Raw genomic sequence first — 21356 nt, forward strand, 5'->3', positions numbered from 1 at the left:
AAAAAATCATCAGTGAACTGGCTGAATTCGTCTGTAGTCATTCATCAGGTTCACAGGTTCAGCTGAGGAGTTGGACGATTAATCCCTGTCTCTGTGTCGGAGGTGTGATTCGTGTGAGTGTGTGTGTGTGTGTGTGTGTGTGTGTGTGTGTGTGTGTCAAACTCAGTGTAACATGTTGCCTTTAACCAAGCTGTTGTGAACAGAGAGAAAAATCAAAAATGTGCCAATGTTGCTGCAAATACTGGCAACAGTTTCAACCACCAGCCACTGGATTTAGACATAAAGGCTCTCTTGGTCCTCCATGTTGCCTTAGAAATACTGCACAATAAGGAAGAATGTAGGTCTGTAGAGATAATAGACTGTGTCCTTGCCCAGATTCCAGAGCAGGTGAAGGTGACGAGTCGTTGATTGTGCCATTTGCAGGAATGTCCTTGCACTGTCAGATTTTCTGATGGCATTGAAATAAAAATGGAATTACAATTTTTTTTGTCTGTAAGAGTTTTTCTTTTCTCTTGAAAAATGTGTATTCTGACAGTTGAGTGTCTCACGACCACTTCACTATCGAGTGTCACTCCAAATCAAGTCGCAGCTGTGGCGGACGTGCCTGATTGAGAAGGAGGAGAATAAAAGAGAAGCCAAACTCAACAATCTGCCGTAAGAAGGAAGCAGTTATCATCACCATGGCAATCGACAAAATGCTCTGCTTGCCCCACAGAGGCTGTCGTGTCTGTTGTACAGAATTCCTCTTTCTTTTTTTTTCCCAGAAGAAGCTGCCATTTTGAACACAGTGCACATGAGACCATGACGATGAGTAATTAAAGCAAGTCCAGGTGCCAGTGTTCCAGTTCCTGAAGATGCCATGAGCTGCATGACCATGAACCATCACAGTCACAAGTTACAAGGTAAATTTGACAGTTTAAGTGTGCAGACATATTTTCAGCTTTTAACACCAAAGTTTCTGAGGTAAAGAGATATGAGTGTTGGAGATAAATAACTCGACAAGGTAGAAAGTAGGAACTCTTAAATGTGTGAGTTGCTCCATCCGTTTGCCTGCTTGTGTCCCCGTGAGCCTGCACTGATGACTTGACTCGGGACACGGCTCTTGATAGGGGAAAGTTTGAGTGAACATACAAATGAAGAGGGGGTAGATGTAATGGAATTTTGCCTCCTGTCAGAGGCTGGCACGGATGGTGCAACAAGCATTGCTGCATTCATTGTGGGTCTGTTGCTTCATTTCGCTCATGTTGTGTGCATCACAAGTGGAGAAATGTTACATGTGTTAAGTTTTCTCCACGTCGCTGATGTCTTTTGTGTTTTCCTGGTGCTCGTCAATCAAATATGCCGATCGTTTAAAAACTGTCCAAGTGACAACATGGTTCGCAAGAGTCCACCGTAAATCTTGGGAGGACAGTTTATTGAATTGGGAGCCAGAACACAAAATGGTGACCCAAACTGGACTGTCTGTCCAAAATAAATGCTCCTTTTTTTTTCACCAAACGAGGGTGGGGAACGCTAATGGCGGCAATGAACAGGAAGTTGGTCAATAGATGATATTGCGGACAGCATCTTTATGTCACTATCCGGCAGTAAGACCTCTGCGGTACAGAATACACGAGAGAGAATCAACCAAAAGGGATTTTTAGTTTTTGATGAACTCCGGTAAACATAATAGTGCTAAAGGCTGACACCACTTTCTTTCTTGACAGACAGGCTATGGCTTAATTATTGCCAATTTTGAGTCCAAATATTTCTATAATCTATCAAATCTATACCACGTACAAAATTCAACTAATAAGACTTAACGTAATAATGCTTTAATACGGTTGCTTCTGATGCTGTTTTCCAGGACAAATGTTGCTCAAGACAATTTAATAATTAATTTAATTTAACAATTGGCCAATTTGCTATTTCAGTTCACCACAATCATTTTTGTATATGAAACGGTTTTGTCAATTTGTAAAATAGAGCACTCCGTTCTACTTCATCTACTTTAGAATGTTGTACTTTTTTTTTTATAAACTGCCGAGTGTAGATGCATTTACATATACTTCATTAAAAACATGAAACATTCTCTTTATTGATGGAAAAAAAACCCCGCTAAGTGGCTATTTCCCTGTCCCCATAAGTATTTTTCAACATTTTGTGTTTCCGATCAAACTTCATAACAGAGACATCGAAAAAGTAAAGCCAGCAAAGCACAAGAGTTAATAACAAAGCAATTTATATGCCAAATAAGAATGCCTGTACAGTATATACAGTACATATGACCGTCTGAACACTACCAGGAAAATGCTTTTGCAAAACAATGGTAGATGCGACTTCCAGACTGTGATCCATGTCAACAATCAAAACTGTATTCTGTAAGACGCAATGATATAACGAGGGATTCCCGATCCCCCTCTGCAATTAAATATACACATTGCAAATAACTATGTAAAAACAACAATAATCTGTACACCGTTGTATGTAAAATACGATTGCACAACCCAACAAGTCCCACAACATATCTATATTTAAATTCAATGCTAATTAAAAACATAACCTAATGAACTGTGTGTTTTGGCAACTGCGCGACCACTCGACGGACGTTTCCGTCCTCGCTGTGAAACGGACAAAACTCCTCCTCTGTCCATTTCCCTCGTTTACCAGTAAACACACGAAGAGCGGCTGAGACACCCGCTGAAGTGATGATGAGAGAAACCATGAGAGCTAATGGAAAGGTTCGGAAGACAAAGGTGTTTTTTTGTTTTTTTTTTACGCTGATGGATGAACATTTTGCAAGTGCATGGCTTTCTTTACAGTGTGCGTTCTTAAAATGGTGTGCGGGTCGATGTGAAGGCAACCTCTTCACTCTCGACTCAAAGTTTCTGTCACGGGAACCTCTGAAGCAAAATCATACTGGAGTCCTCTCCGCTCTCCATCACTGTCCCACTTGACGGCCGCCGCCTCTTCCTCAGCGAAGTTCCACACGGAGGTCCATGTCGCCTCCTCCTGTTGCTGACCCACTTGAATCTTCCTCCTCCTCCTCCTCCTCCTCCTGGAGTTCCTCAATGGCGTCCATCTGAGACCTGGAGCACACCTCGCTCATTGGGGCCGAGTCCTCACACTCCGCCACCAGCTCACTGGACATCTCGTTGTTTTTCTGCGGGGAGAGAAAGAATGAAAACGTAAACATTCTCAAAGACATTTTGAGTTCAATTAGATAAATGGTATTTTTATTTGTAGTTGGAACATTTTCAAAACGTCCAAATTCAAGATGTAGTCTTGTTTGTAGTAAAAATATACTGAATGGCCAACAGGGGGCGAAGCCACTGGTCGCAAAAAGAGCCCTATTTGATTAAAAGAAATATATTTTTTTTATTAATAATGTCAGTAAACCTTTCCCTCAAGCGTTTATGGTCTCAATTGTGGGTAGGAGTCCACGATACAATGATTCTGTGATGATCTCTATATTGCAAGACAATCCTATAGCGATACAGTCTAACCGAAGAAAACAAAACGTTTTAAAGTCCATGTATTTATTAATGTAGCTTTCTCTGTCATTCAACTCGCTGTCAACTCTTCTTCAGTCAGGTAACTTCTGCCCCAAGTTTCCCTCATTCAGCGGTGCCCAGCGAGTAAAACTGGCAGGGACTGTTTAGAGCACCTTGATTTGTTAATTAAAATATCAATATTTGCAATATCGATATTGCACAAGGAAGGACAATGATACATCACCAAATCGATATATTGACCCACTAGTTTTAAATCACTAGTTTTGGGTCTTCAATGCTGGCGATACCCGTGTGACTAGTAGCCTTCTGTATGCATGGCGTCCGCCAAATCATAAATATCCGAGCTTCAACAACGGGAGTTCAGATTACGAACATATGGGCGACGTCAAGACCAGTTGTCACAAATGTTGATGGAAGCAGTTCTCACCTGTTTTCGATAAACATAGCACGCTGCTATGGCAACCATTGTTGACTCCCCAATGAAACCGGCCAGGAGGGATCCAACCCCAAGTGTCGCCCCGTGAACCCTGACAAAGAAAGAAACAAAAAAAAACACTGAATTAACTTTTCTGTTGCTGCTGCTGCTTTACAAATGTACCGTTAGTGGATTGTTGTTTGACCAGAAAAGCACACAACAGTAGAAAATAACAGTATGTCATGAGTCATGGTGCTGACCTTTGTAACCCTGAGAGCGTTCTCTGAGGTGTTGACTTACCCCATATAAGGCAGAACAACTAAACTGGTGATGAGGACAATGATGCGGAGAACTGAGCTGGGGGCCAGCACAAAGGTCTTTTTCAGGGTCATGAGCCATCCAGTCAAATGAGCCCGAACAGTCACTGCAAACACACACAAATTGGAAACATCACCCCACTGGTCTGAGCTACGCCCTGATTTAGGCCAAAGCAGGAGGGAAAATGCAGCTGCACACTAGTGATGGAGGGGAAAAAAAAAACCAGAAAGACCAAATGAAGCGTCTTACCTGGCAAAGGAAAAAAGGAGAAAATCCGGAGTGGGATCACACACAGCTTAGCGAAAGCATAATCCACTCCAATGATATCCACCAGGATCTTCTCGGACACATGTGGACTCCAAAACACCACAAAACAAAGCTGGACACACAACAAGCAAAAGCTAATTAATTTGTGTGTTTGTTGCACCACAATAGTCGCCCGGTACACCTCATTAGATTTCATTACTTCATTAAATCAAGGGCTTTTTCATATGGAACACAAGCCTTTGAAGCACAAAAACAGGCGAGCAAACACATGTCGGACAATGTTATTGCTTCTGGAGCACGGGCAGAATTTTACTGTGTGATCAGAACATTAGCGAGTGTTTTACATCAGCATAAACCAGATCTGATCTCAATATCAATACACCCAACTGTTTTTGTTTTTGTTTTTGAACTAACTGCACAAAAAATTAGAACGAACATCAGAGGCTCTCTGGGTCTGTAAAAGGTGTCTTTCTGGTACAGGCCGATAACAATGCTTGCTTCTGGCTGTTGCTGGTTGTTTTGAAAGTTGTTTGTTTCCAAAAGACGCTTATTGTAGCCTGCAGTGTTTGCAACAAACTGTTGTTATCAACACATCAGCCGTGAGGGACTTTCCCGCTTTTTTTTTTAATTGTTGACAATCTTGTTAAAAGATACTATGTGACACTGATTCAGCAACATTAATTTACAGCTCAGGCTCCGCCTCCCTATCTCCAACAAACATCTCAACACCTTGTACCAGGTGCCATGACATATGTGAAGGTGTGCAAAGCTAAATTTATATTCAAGTTTATATTTCTATTTTATTACCCGTTTCATGTATTTAATATTTAATTTAGACACTAAAAACTTAGATTTGAGAGACAGTAATTTGTGTTTATAAACGGTTACATTTCATCAGAAAAAAGGTCTTGTCTTAGTCAGTCTTCGTCTAATAAACATTTTAACATCTTATTCTTCACACAAAAGTAGACACTTGCAGATGATGAATCGCTCAAATTCATCTGGTTTTGTTTTAGAAGCAGTCAAAACATGGGAATAGCTCTTGTGACTAATGACTTCCTCTGGTATGACTTTACCATCGATCGTTATTTTAGCAGCTCGGCGGCAGATAATGACTAATTTTTATGGTTTAACCAAAACAGTGACTCAGCCGTGGTTTCTCTAAACAAGGTGAGACATCCACGCACGCTGCCTCACCGTCTTGTTTTCATAGCACATTCGTTACAGCACATCACTCATTTCCCCCCTCTCCAACACACTGCCTCCTCTGCCGTGTTTTGTCCCGTCGTACACTCTTCATCTGTAATCAGAGCGAGTCCAGACATGCGGTCTGTCAGCTGCTGGTACAGGCAGTACCTATGCATGTGCCTGTTGTTTTGTGCTGAACACGCACACTCACGTGTGGTGTGTGTGTTTTCGGCGCTGGGTTGTTTTTTTTTTTTACATCTGGCGTGAAATTCTCCTCCTACTCCCTGAAAAGGGCACAACCTTGGCCAGTCACTTCCTGTTTTTCTTGTCGAGCTCTCAGGACAAATGAATGGGGCAAAGGCTCTGCTCAACTTCCCCTGCGTTCACTTTGGATCACGTTAAATTGAGTAGGCGTCGGACTTTATCAGAGAAACTGGTCCGCAGCGTGTTGTTGCAGATCTGCTCGTCTTAACATGTTGGAAAAAACAGTCAGTCATGTGACTGCAGCACTCATTGTTAACAAAAGTACACCTGCAAGGGGCTTTAAGAATGTAAACTGATATGTTTTATGGAAATGCCTGTTTTATGGCAGTCTTAGAGTCCGGGTGGGAGTGGGGAGGAGACAAAAGCGCCCCTTTTTACTTGACACAAATTCCCATCCTAATGCGTTTCCTCTCCCTGTGCAACCAGAAACCACAACAGGACAGCAAAGTAAAAGTAAATTCAAAACATCTAACAATGGAGCTGTGAATCCTCCATCATTTCAGACACCAGCATAACAAAACATCTAATGTCCTCCGTGAGACCAAACCAGTCAGATCAGTCTGGGAACTAAATCCTGCGATGGTATCTAATGTCCAATGATACAGCAGGTTTTGAAAAATGTAAACATGACAGCAGGAAGCAAATGTTGTCCAAAAAAAAACATTGTATTTTTTTTAAAAAGGGAAAAAAAAGACTTGCTTAGCCTGTGAGGTTTAGCAGGGAACCATTAAAGCCAACTAACACCGACAGTCAGAGGGCTCGAGTGTCAACGAAGGACGAAATAGATTGTAAACAAACACCATGCATGGCAGAGGCTGCCTATAGTGACAACTACCACTGAAACAATACGCTCGCTGTATCGTTTACCAGGTTTGAATAACACTATTGTCCAAATGACAAGCGTTTATACCATTTATATCCACTAATGATGTCAGTTTAACAGTCAAACATTTTCCAATTGATTTTTAAGGCAAAAACAGCTGCAAATCCTCACGTTATTTGACACTTTTGCTTCGTGCTCATTAACTTGATGAAATAACAGGACTTACTGTGAGTGAGAGAGCCACACAGCAGAATGTAAACTTTTTAATGTGCGACTTGGTGACAGGGCTGCCTGCGTTCATCTTGTTGCTGGGATTGTTCTGTTGGTGAAAGGAATTATTATTATTAGTGGTGTAAAAAAAGCACAAATGTCCCCACTGCAGAGAAACACGTGCGGGAAGAGTCGGTTTACCTTGTCAAAGGCAGGGTACACTGCTCGGAGTTCAGTTAACCAACCGTACGGCATGTGACCCACAGGGTAAGTGGCAGTGAGCACAGCCACAGCCTGGAATGACAAAGATACAAGTCATCGGCACGTCGCCACAATTAATGACAGGTGTCTAACAATAGCTGACATTAACGCCACACGCGTGTCTCTCTCTCTCTCTCACTTTCCGTTTAACGTGAGACTTTTCACACGTGTACGACTGGATGAGGAGCGCCGTTATTGCTCCTCAGTCGCAGGACTTGCGCAGGAGGACAGCAGCGCCGTACAGTAGGAATGTTTTCACTCGTGATTAATCATGTCTAGAGTTTAACATGTACACGGTGAATCACTCAAAACCACTGGCAGCCAGTGTTGTCAATGATTTCCAGTTCATTCTGGCCAATGATTCCCAGTTCATTCTGGTAAACAGCAATGCATTGTCCTTCGTATTTAGGTTCTCGTGGAAGCCAGAAAGCTCCAGAGGGATTGTTGGCATTTCATATGCAATAACTTGCAGGGAAAATTAACTTCTCATAGCTGTAAAATCCCACTTCATGACCCACAAGCCTGTAATATGAGTCCTAGTAGCACCATTATGGAGTTTGTGGTGATTTTATGATAAATAAATACCAGAATGAATGTGAAATGTTTTTTTCCTCATAAAGAAAATAACAGTTGAGGAGAATTAAAGCCGGGCTATGCTCACCTCTGTAGCGTCCGAGGTGAGGTCACGAGACACAAAGAGGTTGACGATGGGTCGACTGATGCGCTGAGTGGCCAGGATGAGGGCCAGGGGCCACCAGAAATTCAGCATCTTCTTGATGGTAGCATCGCCCTGCAGGGACCGTGACATAGCAGATAAATCACACACGACTGGTTTTTTTTAATGTTCCCACATTCAAATAACACCACAGTGCCTTTGGTTCTGGTGGCTAACCTAGACAGTGTGTAAAAGTATACTGTAAAAAAAAAACACAACCCCCTCATTTAGTTTGGCCCCATTTTTCTTTTATTGCCTCCCACTGTGGGCTGTGACAAAAAAAACAAAAAACAAAACAAGACAAAAAAAAAAGGCAGCACTTACACCGACATCGAGTCCACTGGAGTCTGGGATGTTGTCGTGAATGTTACAGTAGTATCCCAGACCCACGATGGTAAAACGGACCAAGGCACCCATGTACAGGGAGAGGATGGGGATGAGTAAAGGCTCCACACACTGCAGGTTACTCTGGAGGAGAATGGCCACGAACACAATCTACACAAGAGCAGACAAACATCAACAATCGTTCACAGTAAAAAGTAGGCAAAGATTAATTTTACATCATAAATATGTTTTTATTGAGTTCTATATTGTTCCATATCAACACTTGTTTTGAAAGTCTGTAAAATATCATCAAAAATATTGTTATTGCAATAAGTTTGATATCTTTTTCCTATGGCCAACCCTTACTCATTACTGATTATAGGAAAGGTTAAACTAAACAAGAATAACTATGGAATTAAACACTTTAAAAAGCTGTGATTAAAATAAGCACCACTGTTTCCTAAATTCGGGATCCACACTGTAAAGAAACCAAAGCATTTATTTGTAGCATATATGTCTAAACATATGTGGTTAGGTTTGGGAACATATTTGATATTAGTCAACAAACTTGAGAGTGAGAAGCACTTTTGTAAACATTTTTTGTGTACAAAACCTTAACAGAATGTTCACTTTTTTTCAAAACCAACCTGTTTTACCAAGGAAGTAGAAAAAACAAAAAACAAACAGTGGATCTTACCTGTGCCACGACATCAGAGATTGAGGCTGAACCCACTATGACGCTGTACTTGTGCTTGAGGAGAATCCCTGCATGAATCCATGCCTGCAGACAGAACAATGGACAGAGACTTTACACCAGGCTTTTAAATACACAAAAGCTCTATTTTGCCCCCTTTTTTTCCTCTCAACCGCAGCTAAATGACAGTCTCTGTAATGCAGGCGGGAGAGACTTTGAAGCAGAGGATACACTATCATTTGTCACCAGCACGAACCAGCGATTATTTCCAGACTGATCCATATCAGATGCTTTTTCTAAATCCTCCTCCTCCTGCATGATAAAATGTCTGACGACTTGTGCAGAATAATCCTGCCATAGTGCACACTCACCATTGCATCCAGCAAAGGGAATGCAGCCAGGTATAAGAAAGCCTTTCTGGTCTTGGTCCCCACAGAGTCATCCACATGGTGGAGCTTATTAATGATGTAGTATCCTAAATCTGTGTAAGCTAAAGAGGGGAAGAAGGGAAAAAAAGAGGATGCAGAGTTTAAGCAGAGGCTTGTTTTATTTTGAAGAGCAGGGATTGTGACTCTCACCAGAGATAAAGAAAGGTCAGAAAGGTGCTACACAGATGCAACTTAAGGTTTTTGCGGTGATGGTCACTTTCACAGGATGTGGTTTTATCACAGCGGGTCATCATGTGTGCATAAACTGCCCTTAAACGCACCTATCAGGATGTGCAGGACGAAGGCGATGGTTCCAGCCACCACCATGCAGAGTACCGCCTTCCTCCGGTCCCTCCTGCTGTTGACAAACACCAAACCCACATTCTTGAAGTCGCTCATTGGCCCGGTGAAGAACTTCATCAGAGAGTAGGCCAGCCCATAGCTGGCCAGCATTTCAACAGTGTCCTCTTTGACTGTGGCTATGCCCCTGTTGAGGGCCTGGAAGAGATAATGCAGGGTGGGTGTGGAGAGAAAGAGAGAGAGTTGTCAGGGGAAGACATGACCACCATGACTGAGTCTGACTTTATCTCTGACCAGATGGGGATTGTTGCTCTGCCACAGCCCCAGGCTTTCCTGCATTAAAAACCAAATAACTGCATGTGCTTGAGAGAGGACAATAAAAACAGAGCTTGTTTTGAGCTGGAGTGCGTGCCACCATCACATCCAAGCAGGAAACACCCACAATACTCAGTCCAAAAATGACTTCCATTCACTTTTACCTTCACGCTAACAAGCACAGCTGCCTTTTGCAGAGGCTGCGTGCTATTTATACTGCGTTACATAAGCTTAATCCCGACATCTCCCAGCTTCAATGACTTGAGTTTTAAACTCTCACACTATCTGCCTGGTGTTTAATGGAGTAAGTGCAGACACCACATCAGTCACATGGCTGAGCGAGGGCAGGAAAACATGACAATTAAAGAAAATTGAACGCACACACAAACTGTGTGTGTGTGTGTGTGTGTTAAGATGATAAAACAAAGCGTTACAAGACAAATGTGTGACATTAAATGAAGTTTCTACATTGAGGATTAATTACATAATAGAAACTACTACGGACTTGTTGTGAGCACGCCTTCATCATCCTCATCTCCAAACAGACTGTAGAGGTTCAGATTTACTGATAAACAACTCACAAACAATGTCTGTGCTGGAAAATAACTAACACCAAAATTTGCAGGAGCATGGTAGTTTATTTATTTATCTGTTCATTTAAGAAACAACAGGGTCATCATGAGTGTGGGATCCACAGAGCTCAACATTTGGCAAACCTTTACGAGGCCCACACCCAAGATTTGTTTACTAGCAGGAGTGTAGCACAGCACTAAAGTGAATAGATCACACGGAAACATCAAACACATTAAATAAACCCTATACTACGAGAAATCCTTTGGTCCAGAAAATGTTGAAAAATGTTGATTGGTGCTCACCAAACCGGGAAATTAGGATGTTCTCAAATGTCTTGTTTTGTCCACAAACCAAAAAGTATTATTTTTTTAATTGAATAATTGATTGAATAGTTATATGGAGAAAAGAAACAGAAATATTTGCATACTGAATACTCATGTGAGTCAAAATGATGACCCTTTTGAGCACAACTGTGAACCTCTGTGTGTTGTTTACAAATAACACAGTGGAGTTGACCTACATTGGTTTGTCTATGGTGATCAATAATAATAACAGTTTAGGATTCTGTTATTTATGTTCACAAAACATTCTACTACACTTTAGTGACAATTTTCACCTGGGATTGTTTTTGTATCTGTAAGCTTACAGGGAATTTTCAACAAAATTTGGTCAGGATAACTGTGGGGCGTTTTCATACCACAACAAAAAGCAGACGTGAAAAACAAACTCACGTTTTCTGCTTTTGTGCACTCATATAGGCCATGTCTACTTTCCTCTAAATGGGAACATAATTTAGTAAATTGACATCATGTGTTATTGCAGAAGACCTGAAACTACTGATAAAGACCATTAACTAATTAAGTAATTATTTACTGTTACGTCATTAATCAAGTGAGGAGTAAACAAATTGTTGGCGACACACTACTTCCATTACTAGCTTTACTTCTCAAACTGGAAGACTACAGTACAGTCATTGGTCCCATGTCAACACAGATTAAAGAGTTCCCTTCTCAAATAATTTGGCTAACGTAATATTTTGCTGTCTGAGGATCATCTGCAATCCCTCCAAGACCCACCAGTGGGCCGCGGCCCATACTTTGAGCAGCACGGTCTAAATAATGTATGTTAATCTGCCTTGAATGTCTCAGGCTATGTGCTAAGCTAGCTGTGGCTGAAACGCAAGCCTGTGTCACCTTTCAAAGAAAAAAACAAGGGTTTAAAAATACTCTAAAAATGAAACAAATGTGGGTATTTTTTTTGGTTCTTTTGAGCCGCTTTAAAAACAGATGATGCTCGGCGGCGGCAGCGGAAAACACACTGAGGAGGAATTATTCCCCAAATGGCGGATTAAAAAAAAAGAGAAGAAGCTGTTAGCTGCTGCCTTCAATGACCTACAGAGAGAAGACAGTCAATCACGACATGAACGGTACCTGTTCCCCGATGTCGATGGCGACATTGGTGATCGCCAGAGGCACCAGAAAGCGGAGGAGAGGCCAGTAAGGAGTGAGAGATGGAAAGTCCACCATAGTAGAAGCCGGGCTGACAGAGCGAGGGGCATCTGCCTCGGTCTTGATTGATTGAGAAGAAAAACCCGAAGATTAGCGGCTTGAAAACGGCAGCGACAGCACCTGTGTGTCCAGCGACAACCGGGGGGGAGGTTACACGGGGCGAGAGCAGGAGCAGTAGCCGGGGGGCGCTGCTCCTGTAGCGGCGGCAGCGGCTTCGCTATCTGGAAGGTCAATGGAAATTTCAAATGGGTGCATCTTCCTCGCAAATCATTGTGGAGGAAAAGAAGTAGGTGGGGGGAGAGACACAAGGCGATACATAAACAGCGCCGAATCGGAGCCAGGAAGCGTCCCAACACGTCGTCAAATCGAGATTGAAGTGATCCTCATGATCCGGGACTGGCTGTGTCCGTTTTCTAGCTGCGCCTTTCACTGCGCCTGTGCCGCTGCTGTCCGGGTGTTGTCGACCCTTCCCGAGGCTGCAGCCCACTGCCTCAAGCACGTGGGCCTGGCTGTGACATCATCACCACCGTCGTCATCATCGAGCCTAAATGTGGCTGTCAGTAACACACAGCGCAGGCAGCGCGTCTCTGTTTACTTTAAAACGGACCCACCACTGCTGTGACATTGTGGCAGGGGCGTGTCAAGGGAATTTAGGGGCTCCGGGCCAAGTCTTGTACCCTATTACCATTTGTCCCATTAATACTGGTTTTAAAAAGGATTTTAACCAGTGGGGATGTTTTTAATTTGCATTGTACAAAGAATGCAGATTTTCAGATCTTCATATAGGTAGTCACACTACTTTGTTCTTTGACTGCTTCCTTTTTTTTGCAGGATACGTATTCCAGTGTGTTTTACATGCATATTAAAAGTCAGATTTTAGTCGGATTAAGACAAACATTTGATTTTCTTAATGTCATGTAAACAAGTTAGTCCGACTAAGACTAGCTGAATGTTCGTCATGCTAACTTGTTTACGTGACATTAAGAAAATCAATTTATTGTCTTAGTCTGACTAAGATCAGACTTTTATCTCATCGGAATAGCATACCTGAATAATGGCAAATGGTCTGTATTTACATAGCGCTTTTCTAGTTTACAAGTTAGTCCAACTAAACTTTATCTACCGTCATCCCTAATGTGGTTCACCATCCGATTACTCCTGTGCAGTATACACTAAGTTGGACTGGAGTCGGACTCTTTGACCCGGAAGTGGAAGGAGATGATGTATGAACTGCAGTACTGTTATCTTATATTCATTCTCAATTAATATATAGATTGGAAAATCCCTAAAACAGTAGGGAAAAAAATCACACAAATTTATCTTCCTCAGTTTCTGGCTGCATCTTGACTTATAGGAACTGAACAGAGCCATCGTTAATGTCATCACTAACACCTGTGCTTTTCCTGCCAAAATGGCTGCTGTTCAAAAATGGATGCGACTGTTGCTGTGTGTGTGTGCGTGTGTGTGCATGCGCATGCAGGACAAACACATGTGAGCCCAGGCCAAGACAAAGTGGGCAAAGCAGCAAGTGAGCAAGGAAGTTTAGATTACTTGGTAAGTTGTGAATGTCTCTTGATTCAAGCTGTTGGTTATAAATAGCCCCTGGTGAATATCATCACTAGTTATGCTTACTTACATGAGTAAACGATTTAGTGATGCAATGTTCCATATTTTTCATGCAAAATAGTGTATGTTTACACTGTGTACCTTCCTTTAAAGACAACGTAAACACATAATATGGCAATATCTACAGAAATACTGACCCCTGGTGGACAAGAGGGGAATACTTACTTAACTCGACTTACAAAATACTCACACAAACAAAATAAATACCACTTTACCCCAAAGTAATGTCAGTTTTACATATTTTAACTATGTGTCAGTTTTTAGTGCATCTACCATCCTAGCTACCTTTTACTCACCTTGACCCTATCTAGCTGACATTGGCTCCACCTCCCCCTGTGACTCATGTGGAAAATAATAGATGTTGTTTTATTAAGAAGTTTGAAAGCACAGTTAACTGGTTTCTTCTTCCTTCACTCTGGAGCAAAACTTAATCTTTAACTATCTGACATTTTATATTGACTGATTTGATTGAACGTTTTCGGCCACACTGCACACAGCTCTGTCATATTCAGAGGTGGAAAGAATACTGTAGTATTCTACTCTAGTAAAACTACCCCTATTTAGATTTCTTTTACTTAAGTACAAGTAAAAGTACTGGTCTAAAAATGTACTCAAGTTAAAGTAAAAAAAGTAGGTTGTTTAAAATGTACTCCAGAGTAAATGTTACTTAGTTACTTTTTTAACAATGTTGAGGTTCTTTCCTGTGTCCTGCTACACATAATGTATCAGTCAAAGTGGGTCAAAGGTCACAAATGCTTTAACTTTCTCACCTTAATTAGCACCAATTCACCTGTCCTCATCATTCACTCTCAAGTTTCCAGTGAGTGAATTTTAATTTTAAATAGTTTTTAAATTCAGGACAAAATTTTTCAATGAGTGCCCTTTAAAGGGTTAAGAAAAGCATTTTTTTAAAACTCAGTAAAGTATAGTACTTCCAAAAAAACATACTTAGTAAAAGTAAAATTACACATTTTTTAAAGTACACAAAAAACCTACTCATTTACAGTAGCGTGAGTAAATGTAATTCATTATTTTATATAAAGATAATAGTGTTTGTATGCTAACAACTTTCTCTTTCATCACTGGTCATATTTAATTTTATTCCTCCACTTTAAAATGTACATGAACTTTGCTTGAGTGTAAAAGTTAAACAATAAAAACTCAAATGGACACAGTTTTGTTTGCTCTTCAGTTTATTGTGTGTTTAATATGGTTCATGTGAAATGTAGGTTCAAACTGTAACGGTGAGACAGAAAAACACAGTTGTTTGAGCTGCTGCTGCGTGCCGTGTCGTGCCGTGCCAGAGGGAAGTTCACTGGTGTGTTTTATCGTGACACAGCGTTTTTTACGAGCAGACATTCCTCTCACTGGCAGCTGTAACTTCATTCAGATGTTTACTTGACCTACATGTGGCTTAAAAAAAAACCTAAAGCCACTGTGTTGGAAGTGTTGGAAGTGTTTCATTACATCTGCTGCAAACTCTCCTCAGGGGTCCCAATAATGGGAGACTTTTACTTTGAAAGTAAGTAATTGACTTAAACATGCTGGGTTGTTTTCTTTTAGTAAACAAGTCACAGATGGTTTACTCCAAGAGAGTCATTTGTGCTCCTGGATTAAACCCTAACCCATCAGGGACAGACAGACACTTAAATACACTGTATATCTTTATGTTTAATTACATTTTCTTCAGTAGCATTAAATCCTCCTGTGGCATTTTCTCACAATAGGAAAAGCATGCATTTAAATTAAATATTGAAATTAATCATGGCTGAGTTCCATTTAGCTTCCTCAGTTCAAGTACACACTGTTCTGTTGACGTGAACTGAGCAGAAACTCTGTTAAAACTATCAACAAAACATAAAGCTTCCCTGTTTTTCTTGTGAATTCACATTAACAGAGGACTAAAACACTTCCCATGGTGGCAGATGGCTTTTATCTGACCAGGGTAAACCCCTGTTTTCTTCTAACGTTTGCTACAATTAGAAAAATTGGGAATACAGCAGTGGTCTTGTGATTTTAACGACAGCAGATTAGAATCTATGGAGGCAGTCATTTCTTAAACCTTTTAAACGTTCTTTGCAGAAATGCAAAAACACATTCAAATCCGAAAGTATTTGCACACCCAAGTGTGTTAACTGCAGATTTATTTTTTATTTTTTAAAAACATAGCCTATGTTTGTCTGTGAACTCAGTCTGCAGTGATTTCTTTCTCTACTTGGATAAAGGTAGATGCTGACCTCTATTGGTCAGTTAGGGATCCAGCATCCTTTTTACAGAAAACGTATAAACAAATAAATAAATAAATAAATGAATGAATGAATAGCCCCCCAGACATGTATAGTTTCATTCTTGTCTATTAATCTACCATAATCAGTTTGATATTGGTCATTAAAAAGGCGGTTACTGATGTAATTAAGCATGTTTAATTGTTGCAAATAATTTCAATGAATACAAAGGATTATGCTGTTTCAAATAATACAATAAATGACTATAAATTTGATTAAAAAGCTATAAAAGATATTTCTAGAGGCCTTGATTGGATTATGACATTCCTGAGTATGAACTGTTCCCATGCTAATGCACAGATGGTCATTTTTTAATGATAAAAACCTTTATTTCACAATACACAATGAAAGCACTATAAAACATTAAAGTTCTTATAGCAGCAACCTTCCACATCTTTGATTTAATCACTGGAGAAAATGCAATTTTGAGTCAGTGGAGCCCTGAGCATAGACTGTAGATGTAAAAGGCTTAAGCATTACTTTAGTGAATTACATTCATGTTGCACATTGTGAACTATATGTAGTTCATGAAAGTGAGTATAAGGAGTATAAGGCTTATTAAACTGTCATTTGTTTATTTTTTCTTCCAAAAGTATCACATTTTTGAAGCACTCACCGTTGAGGAAATCAGAATCAGAACATGCAAAAAACATTTATAAACTAAGGGGAAATACGTAAAAGTGGCGTGAAATGGCTCAGTAGCGCCTCTAAAGGTGAAACCCGGTAGGACAAAGTCAAAACTAAGTTGCACCAAATTTCACGAAACTGAGCGGAAACATGTCACAGCCCAGGACAAACAAAAAAGTCGATTGCGAACATGGCGTCAACTCAACAGGAAGTCGGCCATCTTTGCGATTTGCACGTTTTTATAAATGAACGAACATGTGTGAGCATGTTAATAATACCAACATAAAAAAAATTGCATCAATATGTACTAGACACAGGGCCCTGTTACTTTGCCGTACATTGACCAAGCTTCTCAAAACATTATAGGTGACATGATAGACCCTAACCCTGAACATGAACTTGACCTAAGAGGAAGTCATTCATTTTTCCATAGAAGAGGAAGTGGCCTGTAACTTGGCTGTGTATTGACCAATCTGCTCAAAACTTCACACGAGAGATAAGAGTCTCGAACATATCAGCACATGAAAAATAGGGCAATGCTGGGAGGGCCCGCACAATGCTGCTCCCAGTCAAGTCAAATTTATTTATATAGCCCAACATCACAAATACAATTTGCCTGTACAGTGAGTGACACAATCCTTAAACCCTCACGCTGGGTGGGGTAAAACTCCACAAAAACCCTCGTACAAGGGGAAAAATGTGTTGTATTTGGCTGGAAATCAAATGTCAAAAAGCTGGACTTCATGCTGTGTAACAGTATAAACACTGCATGTTTGACCGTGTGCAGCTGTTGCAGACTGTGTCAATAGCTGTCATTTGTCATTGTCAATAATTAATGACACAATTAGCTCTGGAGCAGCCTGACAGGCTGGAGTTGTTGAATGCTTCGTTGGCAGCCTCCTTCTCCCTCGACGAAGCTGAGCAGCTATTGATTTTCTGCCTCATCATGCTGAGTCGTGTCCCGGACGTGCGAGGAGGAGAACATCCCTGACATTTCTGTGTGGGTGTGTCTGCTGAAGTGTTCCTCTGTCTCTGTGTAAGTGGATTTCAAAGTTGTTGTCTGTGCAGTTTTGACAAACACAATCAGGACTGACGCAAACGATCAACTTTCCCCTCAGTTTGCTTTGGTTCTCTTGTTTAGTGTAGCACAAATAATCCAGTAAAGTAAAGTAAAATGGTAGATCTTCACTGTTTTTAGTATTAAAAATTGTATATTTTATTTACAACACACTTTACATTATCAACATCTCAAAGTGATACAGCATAACATTCAAATTCCTAAAAAAAAGGGGATAAAACCAAGATAAGGAACAGAAAAGATAAATAAAAAAACAGCATTAAATACAGTATAAAAGGTGTTGTACTAAAAACCAACTGCAAAAGGAATTCATATAAAACCTCAAGTAATATCAAGTATGCAAAAACTAATTTAACTAAGTATATTCTAAATTTGATTATTATAAGGTTGCAGTCAACTGATTGTTAACTAATGACATTACAGCCTCTATATTTTAGTGACAGGAGCGCCAACATTTGTGTGTGGGTGTTTTTTTGTGTATGAATTATTAAAATAGTTGCTAATGAACTGCTGTCAGTCTCGTCTGTCAGATCTACTGTTTGTGGGAGAAATCTGTAGCAACTGAGTCAGCTAACGGGAAACATGAAGGGAGGAAAAAAAGTGGATTGTAGATCCAGACTGAAGCTCCTCTGCAGTGTAAAACACACTAAAAACCAGTACATGAAATGGGAAACACTGACCATGTGGCAGCACTTTTATAGTCACTGTGATGAAACTCACGCCACAGAAATGTGGAAGGATGTCGGGTTTTTTTGTGGTCAGAAATGAGGGAAGTTCGCAAAGGCAGCGTCTGAGTCACACGGGAGGAAACGAGTCCGTTTGCAAGTGTGACTGTCGAGCACCTGACTAATCCAACAGTCATGGATCTCAGTCCTGAGCTTCATGCATCAATGCTAATGTGTTGAACATGTTAAAAATGTATGATTAAGATAATTTGCTTATAAATTCAGGTGCAGTGCAGTTACAAGTAACCAGTCGACCCACCACTGATGAAGAACATGTGATTATGATTGTACAACAGAGAGCCTGAAGTCAGGCTATAGCAAAAAAAAAAAAGGCAGACTTAGATGTATTATTTATAGTAGTAGAAGAAGAAGAGGAATAATCTTTACTCAAGTGGGAAAGTCTCACTGAGATTGAACATCTCTTTAAAAAGAGGCCAAGCACATTCTTCAGCACCTTTTCTCAAATTATGGCGGTACAAACCTGGCAACCGAGGTGAAATTTCTATTTCCCACAAAGGAAGACAGGAAGTCAGTTGGTTAAATAGCTGGTTATGATAAGTAGGAGTAATGTCATTTGTACAATGGTCCCATACAATTCAGTTGTGTGGGACCATGAAGCAGTTCTTCCACTGTATGCAGAGTTATGCAGTGTTTCTGTTACAGATAAAACTCTTTTTTTTGGCATATTTAAATGTGGAATATCTGGAAAATCATCTTTACTTATCTTCCTTATTTATACAACATGTAACTTGACTTGATTGATTCTTGCATATAGGCGAGTGTAGATCTCCAGTGTCAATTGAATGCATACCACTGTTAATACTAAAATGATGTAAAGAAACCTTTAAACGTCAGTGGGAAAAAAAGGGGTAAATGAATGGAAATATCTGTTTTTACTGTCGAGTGTCTGTCAGAAGAGAAAGAACCAGTTTGACTGAACACTTTCCGTCTCCATCAGAGGAAATGATTCCACAGTAACATGAGGAACAGCCAGAGAAGATGAACAAAATGACCACAACACATGAACCCTGTGGTGATGATGATGATGATGATGATCCCTATCCTGCTCAACAGTGAGGAAAGGAGAGAAGGGAGGGAACAGATAAAGGAGTGAGCAGAGAGGAAAGGAAAGAGGTGGTCATTTCAGTTTGGGGATTTGTCTTCACTTCCCTTCGTCTGGAATTGAACTGATAACCAGAGAAATTCTCCTTTCTCTCTCTTCTGTCTTTGCTCAGCTATTAATTCCTTTTGCTCGGACGTGTCCAAATGTGGAAACTGTATGTTCCCACAAACCGCATACGGTCTCGAAAAATGATTCTTTTTAAAACTGTGGTAGAAGGAAATATGACTTTGATCATTGATCTATGGATTATATTATAACTACATTAGAGTGCTCACTTTTTACAGTACGTGATTTAATGTTTTTATTTGGTAAACTCACCATAAAACTACATTCCGTCAAATAACATTTATAATTATGAATCATGTTCTGATTATTTAATAATTAAGAATAATCTGAATAAGACTCTGTCATGTGAACAGCATTTTCTGATTACCTTAACCAGATTAAAGTGATATTCAGAGTAAATCATAATCATGTTATGGGGTATTCTGAATTTGGACAGAAGAAGTGAGTGAAATATCCCGGTGGTTATCACTGCTCATGCTGTGTTTGGGACAAATAAGTTCTTCCTGCCTTGAAGTGTGTATGTGTGTCGTCAGTGTGTGTGTCGTCAGTGTGTGTGTGTGTAACAGCTCACAGTGACAGTGCAGATCACAGGAGGGTCATCTGTGCGCACCGGTCATAGTCTGGACTTTAGTCTGGATTTACAGAGACGATGCCAAACCAGATCTCAGGACACTCTTCAACACGGCCTGATAAAACATTAACATACTTTTATGATTGTCACAATTTAGAGATTTGACTCATACATAACTTTAAGATGAGTTGATTAAGTTCAGTGTGTATTTTAAAGGCCTCTCATTAGAAGCGTGCTACTGCTTTTATAAATAACAATAATATTTGGACTATTATTGATTATTTTGGACTTTTTAGTCTGGAAATAAGGAACCTTGCCATAATAAGGAATCTTTAACTTCCATATGATTTATATTTAGTACACATTATTATCAGAAGGCTGCAGGCTGATCATTTGTCAATGCTTCTCCAGAAGTCTCTGTTTTAATGAAATGACCCACTAACCTGATTAAACGGCTCCATTAACCCACAGTGTTGTAAATGATCCATGTGAGATTATACAGTCATTCCCATTATTAAACCTTCAGTTTTATAAAATGATCCTAAACCTCATTCATTAAAAACTCTCAGTTTTAGTGACACGTTGGTTTTTGTGACACATCTTTTTTTTTTTTTTCTTTTTTTGACATGACCTCTGCACACACCTGGCTGGTGTCCAGCCCTGGATCAAATCACCCAGCAGAGGGCGCTCCAAGTCCGTCCAACCCAACACCCAACAGCCAGCACCCTTTCACTCACTCACCCATTCATCCTCCTCCTCCTCACTACAGCAGAGACTCCTCCATCCACTACTGGGTTGCCCATCTGATTCCTTTAATTGCTTCCTTCCTGCTGCTAATTGGTGCCAATCTGTGCAGTAACTGTGGTGACGAGGTTTGAGAACTTTAAGCTTCATTACCTGCGAAACTCGCTTGGTGCATTTGTGTGTGTTGAAATCACCTGTCAGTGAGGTAAGCTGCTGCACCTGTGCAGCTTTTTTCCCCTTTTAACCTTATTTCACTACGAAACGTGCAGAAATTGTGCAAAACCTTGTCTTAAATATACACATTACATCATGTGTATTTATTGTTTGTGCAAAGATGGGGATTTAAAAAAAAAAGACGCATGATTTTTTTCGTATATTTTATTTTAGGCCATGAATGTGATGTTTTTTAGATGA

At 40.3% G+C, this 21356-nt stretch overlaps 1 protein-coding gene across 1 annotated transcript; it reads right to left on the minus strand.

The window, feature by feature from the left end:
* Positions 1-2057: 2057 nt before the first annotated feature.
* ankha (ANKH inorganic pyrophosphate transport regulator a) lies at positions 2058-12705 on the minus strand. Its single transcript, XM_044031714.1, has 12 exons — positions 12020-12705; positions 9683-9899; positions 9345-9463; positions 8977-9060; positions 8280-8450; positions 7902-8030; positions 7181-7273; positions 6996-7088; positions 4477-4606; positions 4210-4333; positions 3922-4021; positions 2058-3142 (listed from the first exon to the last, which is right to left on the minus strand). Exons 1-12 carry the CDS (start codon positions 12113-12115, stop codon positions 2954-2956), a joined length of 1545 nt encoding a protein of 514 aa, XP_043887649.1. The 5' UTR covers positions 12116-12705; the 3' UTR covers positions 2058-2953.
* Between the last annotated feature and the right edge of the window lie 8651 nt (positions 12706-21356).

Source organism: Solea senegalensis, linkage group LG1, assembly GCF_019176455.1.
Source record: "Solea senegalensis isolate Sse05_10M linkage group LG1, IFAPA_SoseM_1, whole genome shotgun sequence".
Lineage (NCBI taxonomy): Eukaryota > Metazoa > Chordata > Actinopteri > Pleuronectiformes > Soleidae > Solea > Solea senegalensis.